The sequence below is a fragment of the Brachyistius frenatus genome, unplaced genomic scaffold (assembly GCF_029030835.1).
Source record: "Brachyistius frenatus isolate BFR_SWC_R1_liver_20210118 unplaced genomic scaffold, ASM2903083v1 Contig_3, whole genome shotgun sequence".
Classification (NCBI taxonomy): Eukaryota; Metazoa; Chordata; class Actinopteri; family Embiotocidae; genus Brachyistius; species Brachyistius frenatus.
In genome coordinates, this window is record NW_027210602.1 from 5,310,504 (window position 1) to 5,332,461 (window position 21,958).

Below are 21,958 nucleotides of genomic sequence, written 5' to 3' on the forward strand. Positions count from 1 at the left end.
ACGCACACACACACACACACACACACACACACACACACACACACACACACACACACACACACACACACACACACACACACACACACACACACACACACACACACACACACACACACACACACACACATTCACACCAGTACACGCACTCACACAGACACACAAACAAAAACTCCAAGGTCCTCAAGCAAAGGTAGCAGCTGGTCTCAGCATCAAGTTGCACGTTTTGGTGAAGGAATATTAAATATCTGAAAAAGTTCCCCTCAGTATTTGAAGAGGTGCGACATAGAAAACACACACACACACACACACACACACACACACACACACACACACACACACACACACACACACACACACACACACACACACACACACACACACACACACACACACACATGCTCAAACCTGCCCCCCCCCTCCCCCAGACCAGACTCGTCTTTGTTGAGTTTTTGTTCAAAATGTCATGATATTCAAGCTAAATGTTAATAATGAGCAAGAAAAAAAAAGAAGCTGATTGTTAATTAAACATGTCTTTTCAGACTGACTGGATCTTGTCCCTCTAAATCCCTGTCTGACCACTCCTTCTTCCTGTATTCCCACTCATGTTTGAAACTCTGACCTTTCTCTCTATAGCTCTTTTCAGCTGTTTTCATGGAGCCCACTCATGAATGGATGTGTTATTCAATTATTGTAGTTATTCTGGAAATGGACGGCTGCTCGGGCCAAAGTTTACACCAGAGCCCACACGGGGTTTTAAGCCTCCTTCCATTAACTTACACCATTACTAAAACACAGTGACTCATTTATCTCGGCTTCACACGCAGGCGAATAATGTGGCGGGCTTTGTGTTCTTTCCTTTTGTCATTTGTTTAGCAACTCACCAATCAGTAGCTCTGCACTAAAATCCTCGTGAAAATTTAAACCAATAACTTGTGCGAGCATTAATGTGCAAACACGTGTCGGACACAAAGGTGAGGAAGGGAGGATGGGGAGCGAGGAGAGGAAACGAAGGGTGATTGTCACCCGTTATTTTTCCAAGAGGGAAGCAGGTTTCTGTTTTCTTGACATATTCACTTGAACACACAGCAAAGTTGTGAACGGAGTAAGAAACAGGGACCTCTGAGGCTCGTCCATCCAGATGTGTGATGTGTTTTTGTTGTTTTAGCTGCTGAGTTAAATCAGTCCCGATCCTTTGCCTCTTCCTGCTCCGTGCTGTTCCCCTTATCCTCGGCCAGGTGGTTCCTGTTCTCTACCTTGTGCTCAACCAGTTTCATAGCTGTGGGCACTGCTCTCAGAATGCCACCGACATTGAACTGCTTTCTATTGAATATTTGTACCCCACACTGCCTGTTTCACTGGGCAGAAGTGTTCATTTTTTTTCAGGTGAATTTTTGTATAGAAGATCATTTTTTGCACACGGTTACTCAGCCTCAACCCAAACCTAATTGTCATTATTTCACCATTATCCTGTCAGTTATTCTTACACGTTTCTTACCACAGCAACAGAGTCAGGCTCAGTCTTTTAATTGATTCCAGCAGTGCAAGAAACACAGTTTACAGTGTGACAAATCCCCACTGCGTCCAGTTATGTAAACCATTTGTACGAAAGTGAAAACTAAATACACATGACATGTTTTTTGCTATGTGAAACCACATGTAACTTAAATATGATGGCTTTTATTGCATCACAATTGAAAGTTTAATATGAACTTTGAATTGATTCCCAAACAAATAGCAAAACTTAATGAAAGACCATAAAATTATTCATAGAGTTACTAAAATAGTGATTTACCTTCCTGTATCAAATAAAGTTATACATTTTTTTTTTATTTATTGGAATAAGGTACATCTGTAGTTTCATTCATGCTGCTGCTACGAAATAGTTAATTTGTTAAGCAACTGTAGATCCTTTTAGAATATATTTGTTTTGTTTAGGTAACGAGCATCATGAATCCCGCTTACAAATGTGAAAAAGTGATGAGTTTAGAAATTAGAATTTGCTTTGTTGTCTGCTCGTTGAGCTTTAAAGACTTTTCCAGCCTGAGCGACGAGGCGTTAATCCTCTCAGTGTGGGACCCGGGCTCATTAAAACACACCACCCCTCTCATCAGGAAACGGACCCCGTCACCAGCTGAACTGCGACCTATTTAGGGTGTGACCCTTTCGTTGAAGAAGTGGGCTGCGGAGTCTATTATTCGGCATCCTGGGAACTAAACACAGCACTCCTTTCGAGTGGGAGTCGGGCCGAATTTGAATGAGCACTGGTTTACAGACTTCCATCTATCTGCCCATTCATTATAGTTTATCCTTTTACCCACTTGTGCTTTTACAGGGTCATGGGGAGCAGGAAGCTGTCCTAGTTTACACTGGGACAGAGGGACCACATCTTGGATTATCACAGGAGCATGTCAGATTTTAAACTCAATCAGATTATTAATTTATTTGTTCTAGAGGGAGATTTTACAGAATATTTTTCTGGAAATATACAAAGAATTGCTGTGAATACTTAAGACTGTGAATAATAAAGTGACAGTGTGTTTATTTTAACTCAAGAAAATGAAATGGATGAATGTATGTTTCCTTATAAAGGATGATGTGTGTGAAGCCTTTCTGAAAATAATTAACAAACAGCCATCCTAATAAATCAAAGCAGATGAATAGCTACACAATGAACGCAGTCTCCCTCTAGTGGAGGTGCTCTTTTCCCACGTCCCTCTCTGTCTGTAGATGCTGCGACACCTCCCCCTTGTGTTCTTGTCTTGTACTGCACCCTCACGCTGAAAGGCCTCCTGGATTTGAGGGGAGGATCTGAGGGTGGAGCTCCACCTCTCTGCTCTGCCCTGCTCACAGACACAGGTAAAAAAAAAAAAAAAAAAAAATGTAAGGCTGTAATCCCAAACCAGCTGAGCAAGTACAGGCTCTCTGGAAGTTGTCATTGGTGGTAATAACATGCAGAGCCAGTGCTGCACAGTGAAGATAATGGACCACACAGTCAAGCAGCCAGATGTTGCTCTCAACTGAATGCAAATTAGATAAGAAGAAGCAAACTAACGATGGGAAGTTTAGTGGCTGGTCTGTTTCTCCTCCTGCTGATCTCCACGGGGCACGTCTATGGAGGTAAGGTGCTGCAGATTGAAAACCACCTCTTAGCTGTGACATGCAACACTTAAACTGTCACTCTAAACTGTTTCTTTGTGGTCAGGCGGTGAAAAAACATTTTCCATAATAGAAGCATGTGGAAATAGGTTTTTAGCTTGTATTTATTAACAAGCTGTGGTTGTTGTTCTGATGTTATGGCCATCAAGACAAAGATAATATAAATGTCATTACAATATCCTTTATTTTTATTTTTTTTTGTGCAACCTTTGATTTACATAAAAATGTGTCCATGACAGTAAGCATCTTGTTATTTAATCCACCCTAATGTTGGAGACATGTGACATATGGCAATATGCTGGATTAAATTTTGGATGCTTACAGCAACATGATGACTTCATATGATGCCACACTGCTCATTAAATGCCCCGTCCGACAGCTCAGATTTGGTTTGTGAAATGTTATCCTTTGTTGATCCTCAGAAGTGTGACATAGATAAAATAGTATCATCATACACAGGCTACACCTTTGATTTCTATGCAAAACACGTCATCTATCTATCTATCTATCTATCTATCTATCTATCTATCTATCTATCTATCTATCTATCTATCTATCTATCTATCTATCTATCTATCTATCTATCTATCACATTCGAGGTGTCTGCGATTGCAGGGAGATTACTAATAATCCAATGTTCACTGGTATCGTAGAGGCAGATTAGAGATGCTTTGATAGACACACTGACATATACTGACAGCGAGCTTATAGGCTTTATGCAGAGCGGCATGCTGGACCTGCCTGCTGACTGAGTACTTTTCATTGGGACCAGGGTACTATCACATAATAATAGCTTTGATATGAAACATTGTTTTTTGCAGACAGTGCATTTCCCAGCAAGAGATGAGAAGGGGGTTTAAAGGCAAAAAAATAATAATAAGGCAATAGGATGAATGAAACCAGTGCAGGCACGAAAGAAGGACAGCACCTATTGATTCTGCTGCATGTATATTTCTGATGAGGTTTTGCTGATCAAGAACACAAACATATATTCCTCGACTATTACTTATTTTCTTATTTTACAAATGAATCTACAATGTTCGCCAGCTTGTTAGATGCTTCAACCACAAGCAAAGAGACTGAATACTATTTGAAATCGATTTTCCTGTGGGTCTGGTTTGTGCTGGTGACTGACATTTTTCTGTGTGAAATGGGAACAGAAATGATAAGCTTTTATGTCATTAATCTGCCTCTACTCTACATTAATTTGTACACGGTACTTTAATTGTAAAATAATTGAGTTCAGTTTTCTCCTCCTCTTGCCAATTATAGAGCTCTTTTACTGAGAAAATGGGACATAGCAAATAGTTTGTTGTATAAAATAGTTTGTGCTTTTCTAATCTGGTTTTTGATTTTGAGTTATTTCATTTCTCTGTTTGTTGTAAGAGAGCACACACGGACCCATTTCACTGACCTGTATTTGCTGCATGTCATGACTTCCACAAATGGACCATCGCTTTGACAGAGCACTCCAATACTGCTGCTTTGTAGGTCAAATCAATTAAAATAAAGACAGCCATACCTTTTGTTTTTATCATTCGGAGTAAGTGGTAGTTATATTGATCTAACTGCTAAATTACATGCAGATATGTTGATCTGTTCAATGTCTTTTTTACAGGCCTTTTAAGGGCCAAATGTGTGTTTGATGAACTGTAAATGCAGTGTGAGTGTGTCCTGCCCTTCTGTCGATGGTCCTTTTTTTTTTTAGCAACACTGAATGAACACGTAAAGATTGCAGCGTGTTTTTTTTTTTTTTCCACTGCCGTGGTTCTGACCAAAATATCTCCCTAGTATCAGACTGATTGTTATAAAATTTTGATTCCCAGATAATGTGATGATTTTGGAGACCCCTTGACTTTTTCCCTATTGGATGAATCATCATGATATTTAGTACAGACAATTATATTATTCTCAGAAACAATAGATTCCACTGTACCAACCCTTAACTTTTTTATCCACCATCACGGTCAGGTCCAAATTTCATTCAGACCAATTTTAGTCTGTTGAAGTAAAATCATATTCACAGCTTCAGCTCTTTGATAATTTTGTATTTAGTGCTCACTAGCAAATATTAGCATGCTAACATGCAAAACTAAGATTATAACTGTGGCAAACACACCTGCTGAACGTCAGCATGACATTGTGAGCATGTTGGTGTAAGCATTTAGAGCTCTGCCTAGGTACAGCCATCCATCATGAGATAATCCATAGCAATGGTAACGACTGAAACACCTTTTTTATGTTATATTTGTACCGTGGGTTCTGACTGAACCTCTATTCAGTCAGAGCTGCTGTTTTTGGCAGCAGGATGGAGAGACTTCATAGTTGTGAAACTGATCTCAGCTAAAAGGCACGAGCTGGTTAAAACAGTAACCAACTAATGATACGTGCAGTTGTGCATGTTTGTACGACTGAACGTTCAATTTGTGTCATCTGGGTCATCAGTGAAGACTAATTAGCATCAGAACATTTCAGGATGACCCGCTGCAGAGTGCATTAGTTGTCATTAATTGAATTCAGATAACAGGTGCAAAGTGCAGAGCAGACGCCGCATTGACAAGTCGGTCAATACAGTTTAATGGAACAGTCTTTGGTCACCACCAGGCCGGCATCTCAACTGTGAAGCCACAATGGCGCCCTGAATCAACAGTTTTCACACAGCCACTGCAACGCATTAGACTGCACAGTACAAAGCCAGAAATCCTGCCATTGGCACTGATTAATAATCCTATCAAACATTTATCAATCTGGACACATGTTTGGCCTTAACTTCTCATCTGCCTCCTTTTACACTGTTACAGTTTCGTTCTACGGTGATGGCTACATCCATCTGCGGACAGTGGAAACCTCCATTCAGACGTCGATCCACGTGCAATTTCGAACCTCTATTCAGTCAGGGCTGCTGTTTTTGGCAGCAGGACAGAGAGACTTCTTGCTTCTGGAGTTGATCTCTGGGCGCCTGCAGGTAAGCTATCACATCTTACTACTTCACATCTCGAAAGCAACTACTAGGAATGGATGGAAGCAGGAAAAATGTGATAATTGTTTTTTTCAGAGGACACATATTATGAGAGGAAGTGTATTTATTTGTGTTTGGTAAGATAAAGACCATTTCAATTTCAGTAATATGGCTACAGATCAGTGAAACCTGTTTCAGGGCTCTCGTAAAAATGCCTTCCACCTTCAAAACAAGTGGGAAAATTGTCCCTCTGGCCATTTTAGCTCATGTTTGACACAACTTGGTGTCGGGTTGCTCACAGAGAGGAAAAAAAGCAAACCCCCTGGCATTGGCTTCATTTCAGAACAAGTTCCTTCATGACTGAGGTTTAGAGAGAAGACCACAATAGTTTAATGGAAACACCAAGTAAAAGGCAAAGGAAATGCTATTAAATAGCCTGGTTGCATTTGTGTTTGTGGAATAATCTTTTAATCTAAGTAACATTTCCCTTGACCTTTGTAATATGCACTTTCAAGAACTCCATCCTCTTTAAATGAATGCATTGCTCTTCTTGCCTCCTTTTGTCTTACAAATATCTGCTGGTGTTTCAGCAGAAATTAAAAAGACTTTAATTCAATGTGTCAACTTTTTCTCACTCTTTCCCTTCTCATCTCCACCTTCACCCCTCAGGTGCGTCTTGATCTAGGCTCAGGTGAGCGTTCATTACGCTCAGAGAAGGGCATCCATCTTAGTGATCTGGAATGGCACACTATAGAGCTGACCCACACCCGCCATAATATCACTATGACCATTGACCGAAACTCTCACACCAGCCTCCGAATGCCAGGACCAGATCTGGAGCTCAGTGTGGAGGATGGACTCCTTGTTGGCGGGACAGCAGGGCTGAATCATCCCTATCTTCTCAACATCTCCACTGGGTTTAGGGGCTGTATAGACGAAGTTGTCTTCAATGAACATAATCTACTGTCCAGCCTTAGGCCATATTCTGGGTACAAGAGCGTCCACGAGGTATCTCTTGGTTGCAGTCCACAGTTTTCTGCAACGGAAGAAGATCCTGTCAGTTTTTTCAGCTCTAAAGCGTTCATCTCTCTCCCGACGTGGGAGGTGCTTCAAGAGGGCGTGTTTGAATGTGAACTGCACCCTTCCGCCAAAGAAGAAGATGGCGTGGTCCTGTATAGCTCTGGCGACGAAGGAGGGTTTGTTGCCATTGAGATCAGAGATGGCCACCTGGTGGCATCGGTTGGAAATGAAGAGGGGATTAAAACTGAGCTGCATTCTATAACACATGTCTACAGCAACCACACCTGGTACTCCCTCCAGCTGCACTTGCTGCCTTACAATGTCCAGCTGAAGGTAGGCAAGGAGTTGGTGAGGGCCAGCCTTAGTCAGGAGCTTCAGGTCATCCAGCTCAAAGGGCCTCTCTTCCTCGGAGGGCTGGACGAAGACGCCCGGGGAGAAGGAAGACAAGCTGGATTGCCTTCTGTTCCATCTGGAGGAGCCTCCTTTAAAGGTTGCCTCCGAGAAATAAGGGTAAACACTCAAAAAACAGGCCTACCTCATGCAACAGTCACCAAGGACATCACTGTGGGCTGTAAGACAGGGCAAGCTCTACAGACAGAAACCACCATCAGTCCAACAGATCTTCCAGAGTTTGAAGTTACAACCACAGAGTCAACTACCAATAATAAGAAGAACGCTAACTTCTTGTTCCTGAAAAAGCTGGAGATTGCTGAAGGAGGCCGGGCACCACTAGAACCCAAACACATGAAGGTAGAGCTTGTCTTCTGCTGATCTGTCTATTAAGTTTTCATTTTAGTTATTTGACATGTTTCTTTCAAAAAAAAAATTAGCTGGAGTAGTTTTCACATTGCAGCACCAATACAGTACGCTGTTTCTATTTGCACTCTCTGCCAGGTGAATTTGGATTTCCGTAAATTGGGCATCCATCCATCCCAGCTGATGTTCCGCATTGAAGAGCAGCCTGTTCACGGCCAGCTCCGCTTGGACCTCAGTCCTGACCCTGATGGGATACTGGACAAGGGGCAGGAGAGGACTATCACAATAGGAACAGAGGAGCATGACCGGACGTTCAGTATGCTAGACCTGTGGCAGGGCCGGGTGATGTACGTTCACAGTGGTTCAGAGGACGAGAATGACTTTTTCATATTTTCAGTCTTCTCCAGCAATAAGAAGGAGCTTCCTGTGTTTCTGAAGGACAACCGTCTGCACCGGTTTGACATTAGCATCAGTCCTGTCAATGATGCACCTGTGCTTAGCCTGCCGGAAGGAAACCTTTTTAGTCTGCTGGAGAAGTCCAAAAGACAGGTAGGCACAACAGAATCCAAGGCTGGTGTGAATATTTGTGTTAATTAAGCATAAGAAAGTCAAAATTAATGCATCCACAATGCCCCCAGCTGACAACAGATGTGCTGAGAGTGTCAGACCCTGACAGCAGTCCAGAGGAGCTGGTTTTCAGCTCCCTGGGAAACCTCAACAGCGAGGCTGGATACCTTGAGCACCAGGATTACCCCGGCAGGTTGGTGCTATGGCTTTACAGAGCCTCGCTAATCTTATAACCAGCCAGAGGTCTGTTGGTGAAGTGACTGTTTGTATGTAAATAAAAGCCAAGCTTGAAAAAGAAAATGTTACTGGTTTCTCGATGAAGGCAGCCTATCCTATTGCTGTTCAGGAGCTCAATTGTAACATCACTGTAGTCAGCAACTGATTAGTGTGACCATTGTACTTATCTAAGTGTTATCTGAAGGCAATTAGGACATGGTTGAGGTTCTTGAAGACATTTCACCTCTCATCCAAAATGTTTCTCCTGTTGGGTGGGAAATCCCAGGACCCTCTTGTGTGGTTGTTAACACCCTGTGAGTCGTTGACCCGTCCAGCTGTCCTGTAAACCGTTAAGGTCACGAATCATGGCTTCAATGAATGTCATTCTTCCTGGTGTGGGATTTTAGGACTGAGAAAGTCGGACCCAAATGAAAGGCAAACGGCTCGTAAAAAAATAAAGATTATTATCATTTCAAAAAGCAGAACTGTAAGAACACCATACAACAAAAAGCAAACCAAGCTAGAGCTCATAAAAAACATTTAACAAAAGTAACAAAAGAAAGCCAAACAAAAAAAATGCAGATACAAAAGAACTTACTGAAAAACTAATTAAAATCCACAGAAGGGAAAAGGCAGGCAGCGGAAGCAAGGCGACTGGGGGGACACTGGGGGGACACTGGGGGGACACAAACAAAACAGTCTGAACTCAAGGCAGACAAACTAACAAAAAAAGGGGATGAAAACCAGGGGAATATATACTGACACAGGTGATTGGAAAGTGAGTGCAGGTGGGGCTGTTTGGGGAACTGAAACTAGGTGAAGTGGGTGTGGCAGGCAGGAACAACACCAGGGAAAGAGAGAAGACAGAGGACCACAGGTGAACACAAGGAGAAACAGGGCAGACACTAAGACCTTAAAAGAAAAAACAGAAAACAAGCTCAAAACATGTCAAAAGCAACTTCCAAACTAAAATAGCACTCAAACTGAGATAAGGACATCAAATCATACAAGATCATGACAATAAGTGTTGTCATTCAAATTGGACATAGATAGCTTCTTTCATTCCTTATTCAAACGGTCAAAATGTGTACATTGCTGTCCTCAAAAAAAGATTCCTTCTCCGTCAGATGTAGGTTGACTGCTGAGAGGTTGGCTCTCCTGTGTTGCCCATGCACTTGGGAAACCATTGTCTTACTTTTTTAATGTTGTTCAGAAGCGTGGGACTCCCCATCAGTTAGTTAGAACTGAAGAAGTGTTTTGGATAAGAGGCGAAATGTCTTCAAGAACCTCAAGCAAGTGCATATGCATTAAACACTGAAATATACAATAACCTCGATGACTGAGAGTCTTCTCTGATTGGACCACTGTACTGTTCTGTAGGTGATCCTAACCTCCAGTCTCAGTTTACAGCATCAGACAAACAACCAGTAAATCAGAAAACAGATTAAAACTTGGATAATAACAGGACTGCATCTATCTTCCAGGGCCATCAACTTGTTCTCCCTAAATGATCTGGAGGAGGGTAAAATCAGTTTTGTCCACTCAGGGGTCTCCACCTCCAGGCTGGCACTCAGGGTCAGCGATGGGCAGAAAGTGAGTAGTGTAGTCGCTTCACAAGATGCAATAAGCTCATAAATTGTAACCACAAATTGTGTACAAAGAATTTAAAGTTAACGAATTTTCCATATCACGTTCATTAGAGTTGATGTTGTAGAAGTGGATTTACAGTGGATTAATTGACCCTCTCTGTCACTCTATCCTCATTTCCTCTTGCCTCCTTTCAACTCCCATTTCTATTTTTTTTTTTATCCTATCCTCTCCTGTGGTATTCTTCTTGCCTCTCCTTTCTGCAGCTGAGTAACACAGTGGTTTTGAGGATCATGACGGTATTGCTCGAACACAAGCTCGTGAATAATACGGGACTGCAAGTGAACCAAGGCGAGGCTTCCGTCATCACCACCTATCACCTCGCAGTACAAATTAATGTGGCTGATCCTACAGTAGACATCTGGTATGACGTTACAGAGTTGCCACAATATGGCGAGCTCCAGAGGTTTCACTCAAGTGGCGAGTGGAAACCGATAACCTCTTTCTCTCAGAAACTTCTTGAAATAGAACGGATCCGATACCTCAACACCTACTATGGCCTACAGACTCAGACCAACATCACGGATCACTTCAAATGTAAAATCAGCATTGAGTCCTTGGCCAAAGAAGAGGTTGTTTTCCCCATATTGGTACGTTGGATTCACTTCAAAATCACGCGAAGCAAGATGGAGGTCAATGGCCTTCTGATTGCCATTGTCACTCCTGAGGACCTCCATGTGATTTCTAAGGGTGTTAAACTCAATGAGAGCGACCTCTACTTCCGGCTCCTAACAGAACCAAAAAAAGGGCAGCTGTTGCTCAACAACAAAGTTCTGCAAAGGAACTCAACCTTCAGCCAGAAGAACATCACAGATGGTTTGGTGAAGTATGAGCTTCTCAACAAGCTGAACGATGACACAAGAGACACGCTCAGCTTTCAGGTGTTTTCATCGCATGCCAACTCAAAGACGTACGAATTTAGAATCAACATCAAAGCCGAGTCGACCGCCGTCACAGTTGTAACCAAAGGCCTTTCGATTGTGGAAGGAGGGAGTAAAGTAATCACCAAAGATATTCTGTTTACTCACACAGCAAGTAACCGGAAGGTCCTCTACAATATTACGGTGAGCCCCAGGCACGGGCAGATAAGGAAGATAAACCTCTCCAACTCAACTTCAATTAATGACAACATTTTGATGTTCACAAATCAGGATATCGCTGAGGAGAGGATCATGTACGTTCACGATGACAGTGAGACCAAGCAGGACTACTTTGCATTTCAGGTTGTGGTTTACAAACCGCAAAAACATCCAAACAAGAAGGAGGAAAAAAACACAGCAGAGCACACCTTCAATATCTCCGTGCAGCTTGTCAATGATCAGAGACCTGTCAGGGTTGTCGATAAAGTTTTCCATGTGGCCCGCGATGGCCAGAGGTTGGTGACAGTGAATGACCTTCGTTTCCGGGACGATGACTCTGACTTTGAGGACAGCTGGTTGGTGTACACTCGGAGGGGGATACCCATGGGAGAGCTGGTTCAGGCTAGCAATCCCAGTCACAAGGTGTACGAGTTCACGCAGCGCGACCTCGAACAAGTGAGCACAATTTTTCTTTTCAGATACTTGGTGAATCAACTGTTATCAAAGCTATACGGATTGACCAGGGCAAATTTAGGGCTAGGGATAGGGTTAGAGGTCGGTCATACAAAGGGTAAGACATGATCAGTTTTTTTTTTAAAATCGGGATAAGGGTGTGACTATTTGGATAATCTAAAGTCCTTCATACTGTCATGTTACTCACCTTTGCACACCTGGACAGTTTTTTGGAAACTTGCAAAATCAGCTTTGCATGAGAGGGTTTCAGACACAGTTTCAAGATTCAACCATCACTTTAAAACAGCTGCCCTTAACCTGTGAATACTCTGTTTGACTTATGCTGAAACAGTAATAAATATGTTTTATTTTATCCTTTGCATTTTTATTATTAAGCCTGCTAATGTTTTTTCCTCTTTTGTCATCATTGTCTCCTCTTTTCTCTCCTCTCAGAAAAAGGTATTGTTTGTCCACGGTGGAGTGAGTTTTGGGCGTTTTGTGCTTTTCGTAACAGATGGGAAACATTATGTTTCAACACTGCTGCAGGTGATTACAATATGTTGTCTTTGGTCTGGTATCTATTTAGTTTGTGGCTGGTATTTATGCTTTTGTTAAAGAGTGACAGTGGAATGATGACATTGGGACATTGCCCATTCATCGACTTCACTGGAAAAGTACCAGTGGTGGCCAAGTGGCTAATTTTTCAACTACGGTTCCTTGTCAGTATGTTGAATTGTCCGAGAGAACAATGATAGAGATAACAGAGAGGCAGGCAAAAATATCAGTGGCTAAACAACCATTTAAAGGTTAAAAAGTAGTGAGCCAAGCAGTATTCAGCTAGTGTTTAGGTATTACCCAACACTTTTACTGTGAAGATAAGTAAATCTCCTGATGTCTGAATTGTGGTCAGATGAAACATTGTACGTAACTAATTTGTGTCTGTTTTGTACTTGGCTGGTGCAGGTGATGGCCCAGGATCCTTACGTGCAGGTGGAGAACAATACGGGTCTCATGGTCCAGAGAGGTGGGATCACAACCCTGACCTCTGCTAACCTGAGCGTCTTCAGCAACCTTGACATCCGAGACCCACAGGAAGTGACATTCGAGGTCTTCCTTCCACCTAAACACGGTTTACTCTGCTTTAAGAATGGAGATGGTGAAAGTCTACCGGAAGCAAATGCAATTTCAATATTCACCCAGCGAGACTTGGTGGCAGGGCGCCTGGCATATCGCCACGACAGTAGCCAAGAGTTGTTGGATGGCTTCAATGTGACGGCAAGAGTGAGAAACAGGAGCCCAGAGAGGCGACTGGAAAGAGGGAGGAGGGAGGCACATCTGGACATTGGAGTGCCAGTAAAAATATACCTGGAGAGTCATCAGAGGCCACCGACAGTCGTAAACAACCATCCAGTGGTGGTGGCAGAGGGACAGAATGCCTCTGTAAGCAAGGAACATTTAGAGGTAACCCGTTGCACTTCAACGCAAGTTTATTGTTTATTTTCTGTGATCTTTAAACATGGTCATATTATGAGATGTTAATTTCTAGCTGCAGTCTACATTTTAAAATGTATTTTGTTCCATACCCATTATTGTCCACCATCATTTTTGTGATATTTTATAGCTCATTAATGTCATAGGTTAATGTTGTTGTCATTGCAGGGTGTGGGATTTCTTCTTCTCTATTATTTGCAAATATGAACTTAGGCTGTGTCTTTCCACCAGGTGGTTCATGAAGACAGCCAGCCGTCAGAGATAGTTTTTACTGTTCAAAGTCCTCCCACGCTGGGCGTCATTCAGATGTTATCCACCGACAACAAGCATCAAAAGACAAATAGAGAACAGCAGCACCTCTATAAGGTACAGCAATTGTTAACTCAGCTTTTTTTAGGTTTAAAATTGGCTTTCTGGAGCAAGATCTTCCATGATGTTTACGTACTACCTTGATGATCTTTGTCTATCTGCAGCTAATTTCCTAATCATCATATCATATTTCTGTGCACAATAATTGTTTAGCAACATTTGAATCACACACAGAAAGAGAACTTGAAGGGTTTGTCTTCTCCATTCCTCCATGTAGAGTGTCAGTGAGCAGCCAACAACCTCTTTCACCCAGGAGGATCTCAACCAGGGCCTGATCACCTATCATCAGCAGACTGCGGGAAGTGTCAACGACTCTGTTCTGTTGGAGGCAACCAACGGGGTGACAAAAGTGGGACATATCAGGCTAGAAATTGATATCATTCCAATCCTGCTTCCTCTACAGGTATAACGGGTTTGTGTATAACATAGTCAATTAATTTACCGTCATGAAATGATTACATTGGGGTCGACTTACAAAGCAATTTAGGGATCCACCAACAAACCATTCAGTCAGTACTTTCTTCTGTTCATTGATTCTCCAGGTGTCTGACTTGACCTTAGATGAGGGGTCGTCCCTGCCCCTGACCTCTGATATCATCAAGGTTGCCAATCATCACTTCTCAGGAATGAATTTCCTGTACCAGGTCATCATTCCCCCGCGATACGGACACTTGGAGCACAACCGGATCCCGGGGATGCCCATCACTGCTTTCACACACACTGAGGTTCGACAGAGCCCACATGAAAACCCCATTCGGTTATCGCTAATATATTATTAACACATCTAAAATGTTTTAATGTATACTTTAATTCCTGCCAACCAACATGCGTTTCAAGGTGGAACGTGAGTACATCTCCTATATCCATGATGGCACCGACACACTGACAGATAACTTCACCATTGTGGCCAATCAGACGGAAATCAGGAAACACAGTCTGCCCTGCACTGTTCACATCAACGTCACACCTGTTAATGATGAGAGTCCTGTTGTTACAACCAACCGTGGCCTGAAGGTGGGAAATTCCTAATGAGTAAGAGTAGACATGATAATTATTTTGATCTAAGATTAGGTTGAAGAGGCTGAATGTGAACACTTTTTATTTTGTAAAAAAGGACAACACTGAAACTGACAGAACAGATGAAACTTGATTATGCTTTTACAACACGACAAATAAGTGGATAGATATCTTGTAAAACATAACTATTTGCGAGTTTGATGAGAGGATCACAGTAGCTATGACGTCTGTTTGCTAAATATGAAGAGCCAGCAGGTGAGCTTATCTTAACGTAAAGACTCCTCATAAAACACTAACTTGTGGTTGTTGCTTTTCTGTTTGTGAATGATAATTAAAAAAAAAAAAGTGTTCATTTGGTAAATATGTAGTAGTGCTGGTAGGCCTTTGTGGAGAGCCAGGCTAGCCCCTGCTTTCAGTCTTTATGCTAAGCTAAGGTAAGTTAATTGTCTCCTGTTTTAAACTTTATACTTAGCCTACAGAAATAAGGTTGGCGCCAATGACCAATGACTCTCGACAAGAAAGTGAATATATGTATTGCTCAAGATATTTATCGCCTTCCTGTCCTTTCCGTCCAACTATCTTTTTGGTTCTTCAGGTGTGGGTGGGTTCGGTGACAGAAATAACCGTCGATGATCTGAGCGCCAAGGACTCTGACTCGCCACCTGATGGGCTAGAGTTTGTTGTCACACCACCCAGCAATGGCCACCTGTCTCTGAAGAGTGCCCCCTCCAGACACATCCTGAACTTCACCCAAAATCACATACAAAGCCGACAACTGGTGTTTGTACACAGTGGTGAGCATTGCGTTGCTATTGCCGGTATCATTTTCTAAAAGACTTTTAGTGTAACGTGTGAGTCAACCCTTTGGTCCTTGTGTAGGTGCGTTGTCGGGTGGCTTTCATTTCCAGGTGAATGATGGCATGAACTTCGCCCCTCGCCAGATCTTCAGCACAACTGCCCACTCTTTGGTCCTCACCCTGCAGAGAAACCACCCCATAGAGGTCTACCCAGGTATAACTACTCACAGCCTCCAGAGTAATTGTAGTGTAATGTAGTATACAACAATGCCACTGGGTGGCCTCGCTACTCTTAAGCCACAGTGCGTTATGGTTACACCTACACAAACAGGTTACAGTTCCTCTGTCCACACTCGGTGCCAGAGTGATTGTGTATCTTTCCACGATTCTAACCAAACATATGTGTCGGTGGTCTTCACCATCAAGGTGACATAAGTGTAGCTGTTATTCTGATGTACAGCCACAAGTAGAATATTTAATGTTGGTGTTTGTATCTTGGCCAAAATATGCTTAATGGTACCTATGTGTAAACACAAAATCTTTAAATGAAAGACCTAATGGATTTAATATGCAACTCATTTAATCATTCATTAAATTCTTGTTGTTGTTGTCATCTTTTCCTCTTTCTTTCACTGTGTCTTTGCTGCTGTTGAAGGCTCTGTGACACCGATCTCAGAGCAGGAGCTTCAGGTGGTAACCAACAACGTCAGTGACATCAGAAGAAACCAGTCCGTGGTCTTCGCGTTGACTGCTCCTCCTAAACTCGGCCGCCTACTCCGACGAATGCCCGACAACTCCACAAGACACATTTCCACATTCACACAGAGCATGGTAGGGATGTCTGTGTGTGCATGTGTGTTGGTCTTATTATATTTTGGATGACAGAGCCTTATATATTTGTCAGTCTTTGTATCAGGAGCAAACTTGTGTTTATTTCTAAAGTAAAATGATTCTCTCTTCATTTCTTTTTCTCACTTTCTCTCAGGTGAATGATGGAGTTATCTTGTACGATCAAAACAATCCAGAGTCAGTGGGATGGTCGGCTGCAGACGCCTTTTCTTTCACGGTGTCTTCTCCTCCTGCTTTTCTTCCGCCGCACACCTTCACCATCCTGATCTCCTACCAAGCCAATGAACATCATGACAGCCTTCAACACAAGACCAGACTTCTGAACAATGCAGGTAGTCCATAGCTCTCTCTCAGATGGATAAGCATCTTGTACCAGGAAGAACATGAGTTCAAGTAGGCCAGGTTTACTGTCTGTATCTGTCACTCAGGTGCCGTGGTGGCCGAGGGAGGCCGGGTGACGATTGACAGGTCGAAGCTCGATGCCTCTAATCTCCTGGGAAAAGTTCCGGAGTCCCACCGGAAAGACCACCACATCATGTATCGTGTTATTTCTCTGCCCCGCCACGGGGTTCTGTCTACACGAGGACATAATCTCACCAGGTGCTTGGCTCTTTTCTTCATGTCTCACTTAATTACCTGGACAGTAAAATCAACCGTATTAATGTAATAGCAAACACAGAGCAAAAGTAAATAAGATTCACAGTTCTATACACCAACACAGACACTGCAGTACGACCTAACAGTGAGATGTGATTTGTCAAAATAAAGGAGATTTTATATAGTTCTATTTTATTTTATAGGATACATCATCCAAATGCAATAAACAAGTATTACATGACAGCGAGTGACGGACTTTTGCGCAAGTTAAAAAGTACAGAATGATTCTTTTGAGATCAAATGTTTACTTCTACCACTGATTCAATAGTAAGTATGACTTTTGGGTTCTCATCTTTTCCCAGGAACCAACCAGATTTCTCCCAGGTTACCCTGAACAAGTTTGGCATCACATATATCCACGATGACTCGGAGACGACGAGCGACAGCTTCACTTTCAAGGCCTGGGTGGCTTCTTTGGATCTCTCGTCCTCTTCCCCCATATCGGCCTTGTCTGCTTTTTCCTCTGATTCCTCCTCTTCCACCTCCTTTTCCCCTCTCTATTCGGCTGCGTCGACCTCCTTTTCGTCATTAGACTCGGTTGCTCATCGGCGAGTCAAAGACAGCATGGCGGTGACAGAGATGTTCAACATCACAGTGACACCTGTCAACGACCAGCCGCCGCTGATCAGGAGCAGAGCCCCCAGTGTGAAGGTCGTAGTCGGAGAGAGTGTCGTACTCGGGCCAGACAATCTTCAGGTGGGCCAGTTCAAATTTCTGTTATTTTCCAATTACTAATAGGAGGAGTTTTCTGTGCACACGCAGACTAACCAAAATGCTCTGATTTGATCTTTGAGCATCTTTCTTTGGGAGAACAGTCCATTTAAAGTCTTGTAAAACCCAATCCTCGACCTTCTATGTGTTCAGGTTGAGGACCACGATACGCCCCCAGAAGAGCTGCACTACCTGGTGATTCGTAAACCCAACAACGGCTACCTAACGCTGGGGGAGAGACTGGAGCCAGTGACCTCCTTCACCCAGTATGACGTCAACCATGGCCGGCTGCATTTTATACAGCAGGTAACTTGGACTTTACTGCTCCTGTTCCATTGTGCAAGTGTGTGTGCATTATGAATGTTCCTATGAAGCCCAAATGGATGTTTTATGGAATTATACAATTGCTTCAGGCTGTTTGCTGTTAATTATTTTTGGCACTTTTCATTAAATTTCTTTTGTACTTCATTTCCATGTTTTCTTCTTCAGGGTGAGCCCTCGACAGGAGTTTTCTACTTCAACGTAACTGACGGACATCACCGTCCACTCTACAAACTATTCAGTTTGGAGGTAATTAAGCCCTCTGTCTCCATGGTGAACAACACTGGCCTGTCATTGGTCCAAGGGCGGACTGCAGTGGTCCTGACAACCAACCAGCTGGCAGCTCAAACCAACAGTCGGAGCCGGGCCAATATTTCCTACACGGTAACCACACACCCTCGTCATGGACGCATCGCCATCAACGACCAGGAGGTCAACACCTTCCGCCATGAGGACCTCCAGTTTGGTCGCGTCGTCTATCACATGACCGAGCTCAGCGAATCGGAGGATAGCTTCCAAATCTCAGTGTCAGCTTCGTCTTCTGGTGTTGACTATGGAAATTTGACAGCGCAGACAGTGGAGGTAACTGTGCGGCCTCTGATCTACCTGAGAGAACCAGTTAGAGTTCCCAGCGGTATCGCGGTGAAACTGGGGAAAGCCATGATCGACGCCTCTGAGCTGGCGAGAATCACCCGAGTGGACCCGGTCTTTGAGGTTCTCTCTCCACCGAGACATGGAAAACTAGTCAAGGTAAAGCTTTTTGTTGTAATCTGTGAAATATTGGAGACCAGTAGTTTCAACTCAAGTCTTGTATGTTGGACCTTCTCACCTCATTTAGGCAGTCCCTCCCTTTCAACTGCATTACCACATGAATACAATGAGGCACTGACCCTGAAGCTATCCTTAGATCCAAAGATACCCCACAGCTGGACTGTGTATTCGCGTCTAGCAACTTTTGAATCTGAAGGATCTGTCATGAACTGCTGTTGACTCTCACCTCTGTGTCTATGTGTGGATGTATGCAGATGACCTACGACCCTAACCGAGCATCAGAGGTCCTGAAGTCATTTACGTTCAGAGATGTGGTGCAAGGCCGAGTCGCCATCGAGGAGACTCTCAGTGATGGTGACAACCAACTGAATGGTAACGAATCCACGCTCACAACAGCTCGAGGCCACGCCCCCGCCAGACCGCTCAACGATTCTTTCACCTTCCTGGTGAAGGCTGGACCAGTCCAGCCAGCAAAGGGTGAGCTTCACTTCACCATCTTACCCCACCACCAGATGCATCATGGCCCGAGTGGTGCGAGTCATGAGCACACAACAACCCGTCAACAACCTGGGACTACTACTGGAGGAGGGAGGGGAGTTGGACGAGGAGGATCCACGACGCACAGTGGGGTCGGGGTGGGTTTGCACCCTCACATTTTGTCGCACAAGAACCACAACAGGACACAGCACAAGCAGAGGCCACACAACCGCTGGGGGAACCACACGCGCAATGGGAGTCATGGAGGAAGATCGGGGAGCAGTGCAGAGGGAGGAGGAGGAGGCCATGGACATGCAACACAGCGCCACACTCCTTCTATCCAAGAGGAACTTGGTGCCATGAACCCTCCGGACATCCACCCGGTTCATGTCGAGGTCCTGCCTCGCCCTGCCTCCGACCCGCTCCTCATTATCCTGCCGCTGCTGGTGTGTTTGTTCCTCATCGTGATCCTTGTAGTTTTGATTTCAGTGTTCCGCCACCGCAAGGAGAAACAGGCCCGGCTGCGGCTCATGCAGCAGCTCGCTGCGTTGCCGTTACCCACCGAGGACAGCCCCTTCCTGGGCCGGTCAGAGCGGAGCGTGGCTATTCCCTCTGTGGTGGTCACCCAACTCAGCTCTTTAAGCTGTCCATCCTCCCCGAGGATGACCATAAGTCCCAGGAGGAGGAGTCTGGCCCCTGGGATGACCTTCTGGGGGCCCTTTGAAGCTGATGTAGCAGGCAGCAATGAGAATATTAGAAGTTGTAACATTGATGAAAGAGATACTGTAACTTGTGGCAATGCCCTTCCAACTTTTACTGCTGGATTCAAGACCTCTGTGAGATCTCAGTCCCCTACTCCGACTCTAAAAGACAACCAGTACTGGGTTTGATGGAGGTCATTCACAGGAAAACTGTGCCTTAGAGGTGTGTTATTGGTTTAAAGATTATAGATGGTATATTTCTGCTTTCCAGGGAATATATATGGTCAAATAAGGCACATCTAACATGTTTTGAAAAGAGGACAAAAATATGCAAAATGTATGATGGCCATCATATTTATGTCATTTCACTAACCGAACACGTCTTTGTTATAATAACAATGTACTAAAAAAGCAACATGAAGTACTTTTCAAAGTAAACAGTTAATTATTACTGCTTAGGAAGCTGTTTATTTTGTCCTTTCAATGTGTTACTGTGTTTTTTCTGCTACAGCAGCATGATACAAAGATACCACTTTTGTTCCCAACAGTCTCCAACTAATTCCTGAAAACACTGTTTTTAACATCTACAGTTACGATGAATCGACCTGTATTTTTGGAACTGTTGCCGAACAAGGAAGTGAAACATGGATTGAGGTTTATTGTATTGACAGTAAATCACATTTAAAGCAGCTGAATTTGGAGTCAGCTTGCATGTCAAGTTAGTCATATAAATGGTAATTGCCACCTCTCACCTAGAAGTGTTGCACACTGTACAGATTAGCTGTGTTACTTTTTCAAAACCAGGTGTTAGATAAGTATTGCAAGAGTAGTGTTTGTTTGTATGTGTGACTAAAGGTACTGTCAGCTTCTAAGTCCATCCACGCACTCAGTAACATCGGCCCCTCAGACACCGACACAGGTGTTTGTCATTTGTCTGATTCCATTCCTGCTGAAAGGCGGTGAGCACAATAACTGCTTCTGATGCAATATTATAGATGCATTGTGCGATATAGACATCGGTTGCTTCCTCCATTCGTGACTGACTTCAGCATTATTGCCACTTTTGACCCATTATGTACCTGCATCTGTTTGCCATGCACTGTGAAAAATATTTTTAATAAAGATATTTCTGAATACCTTCTGTGTGGTAAACTCAAAAACAATAAGTGCAAAACATCAGACTGTGAAGTAAAAACTAAGAAAGGGGATCCAAGTTGATCTTTGAGTTTCAGAGGATCTTTTTTTTTTTTTTTTACTACTTTGTTAATCATCGACACCAACAAGCTGTCCATCTGTTGATAATAAACAAGCACATTTTAAAAGCGGAGTACTGAAAACACATAAAAACCTGACAAATGTGTGACAATTTCATAAACTATGTTGTAGGTTTTATGTAAATTACAAAATTAGGCCTGTGCCAGAAGACCCATTCAATAATCAAAGACAAAAAGACAAAGGCTTTCACAGGGTTTAGCCTACATGCACATAAATCATTTTCTTATTTTTAGTCAGAACTTGTTTCCAGATGTACACTGACCCCATTTATGCACAAATAATCCTCAATAAATTTTTTTCAAAGGAAGCATTCTAAGTAGATTCTCAATCTTGTCATTTATATAAAATCTGTCTTAAATCAAACTATTTCGCTGCATGTAAATGTTTAAAATTACCCCGTGACCAGCCACGTTTAAAACGTGATGGATCAGACGCCGCTTTAAAGAGCTGAACAGTAGAAGAGCCTTTCTTTTTGCAGAGAGGATTGAATACATCTCAAAACCGTATTTACTAAATAACATGTAAGAATTTGCTGACTCAAAAAAATGAATGATAATCAATTGAAATGATTACTGAAATACATTAAAGAGGAAAACGGACACTGAGTGGAGGAGAACGAGGCAGGTTTAAATAATGAAGAGCCTGACATGGAAGTAACCTGATCTGCAG

At 43.1% G+C, this 21,958-nt stretch overlaps 1 protein-coding gene across 1 annotated transcript; it reads left to right on the forward strand.

The window, feature by feature from the left end:
- The first annotated feature begins 3,053 nt into the window (after window positions 1-3,053).
- Window positions 3,054-20,245, forward strand: LOC138625863 (chondroitin sulfate proteoglycan 4-like). Its single transcript, XM_069707096.1, has 22 exons — window positions 3,054-3,117; window positions 5,958-6,121; window positions 6,785-7,885; window positions 8,030-8,440; window positions 8,530-8,651; window positions 10,159-10,267; window positions 10,528-11,856; window positions 12,307-12,399; window positions 12,817-13,314; window positions 13,576-13,710; window positions 13,931-14,116; window positions 14,256-14,438; window positions 14,551-14,727; window positions 15,326-15,524; window positions 15,610-15,741; window positions 16,183-16,358; window positions 16,513-16,708; window positions 16,805-16,976; window positions 17,336-17,729; window positions 17,898-18,050; window positions 18,234-18,815; window positions 19,091-20,245. Exons 1-22 carry the CDS (start codon window positions 3,054-3,056, stop codon window positions 20,201-20,203), a joined length of 7,689 nt encoding a protein of 2,562 aa, XP_069563197.1. The 3' UTR covers window positions 20,204-20,245.
- Window positions 20,246-21,958: the final 1,713 nt, after the last annotated feature.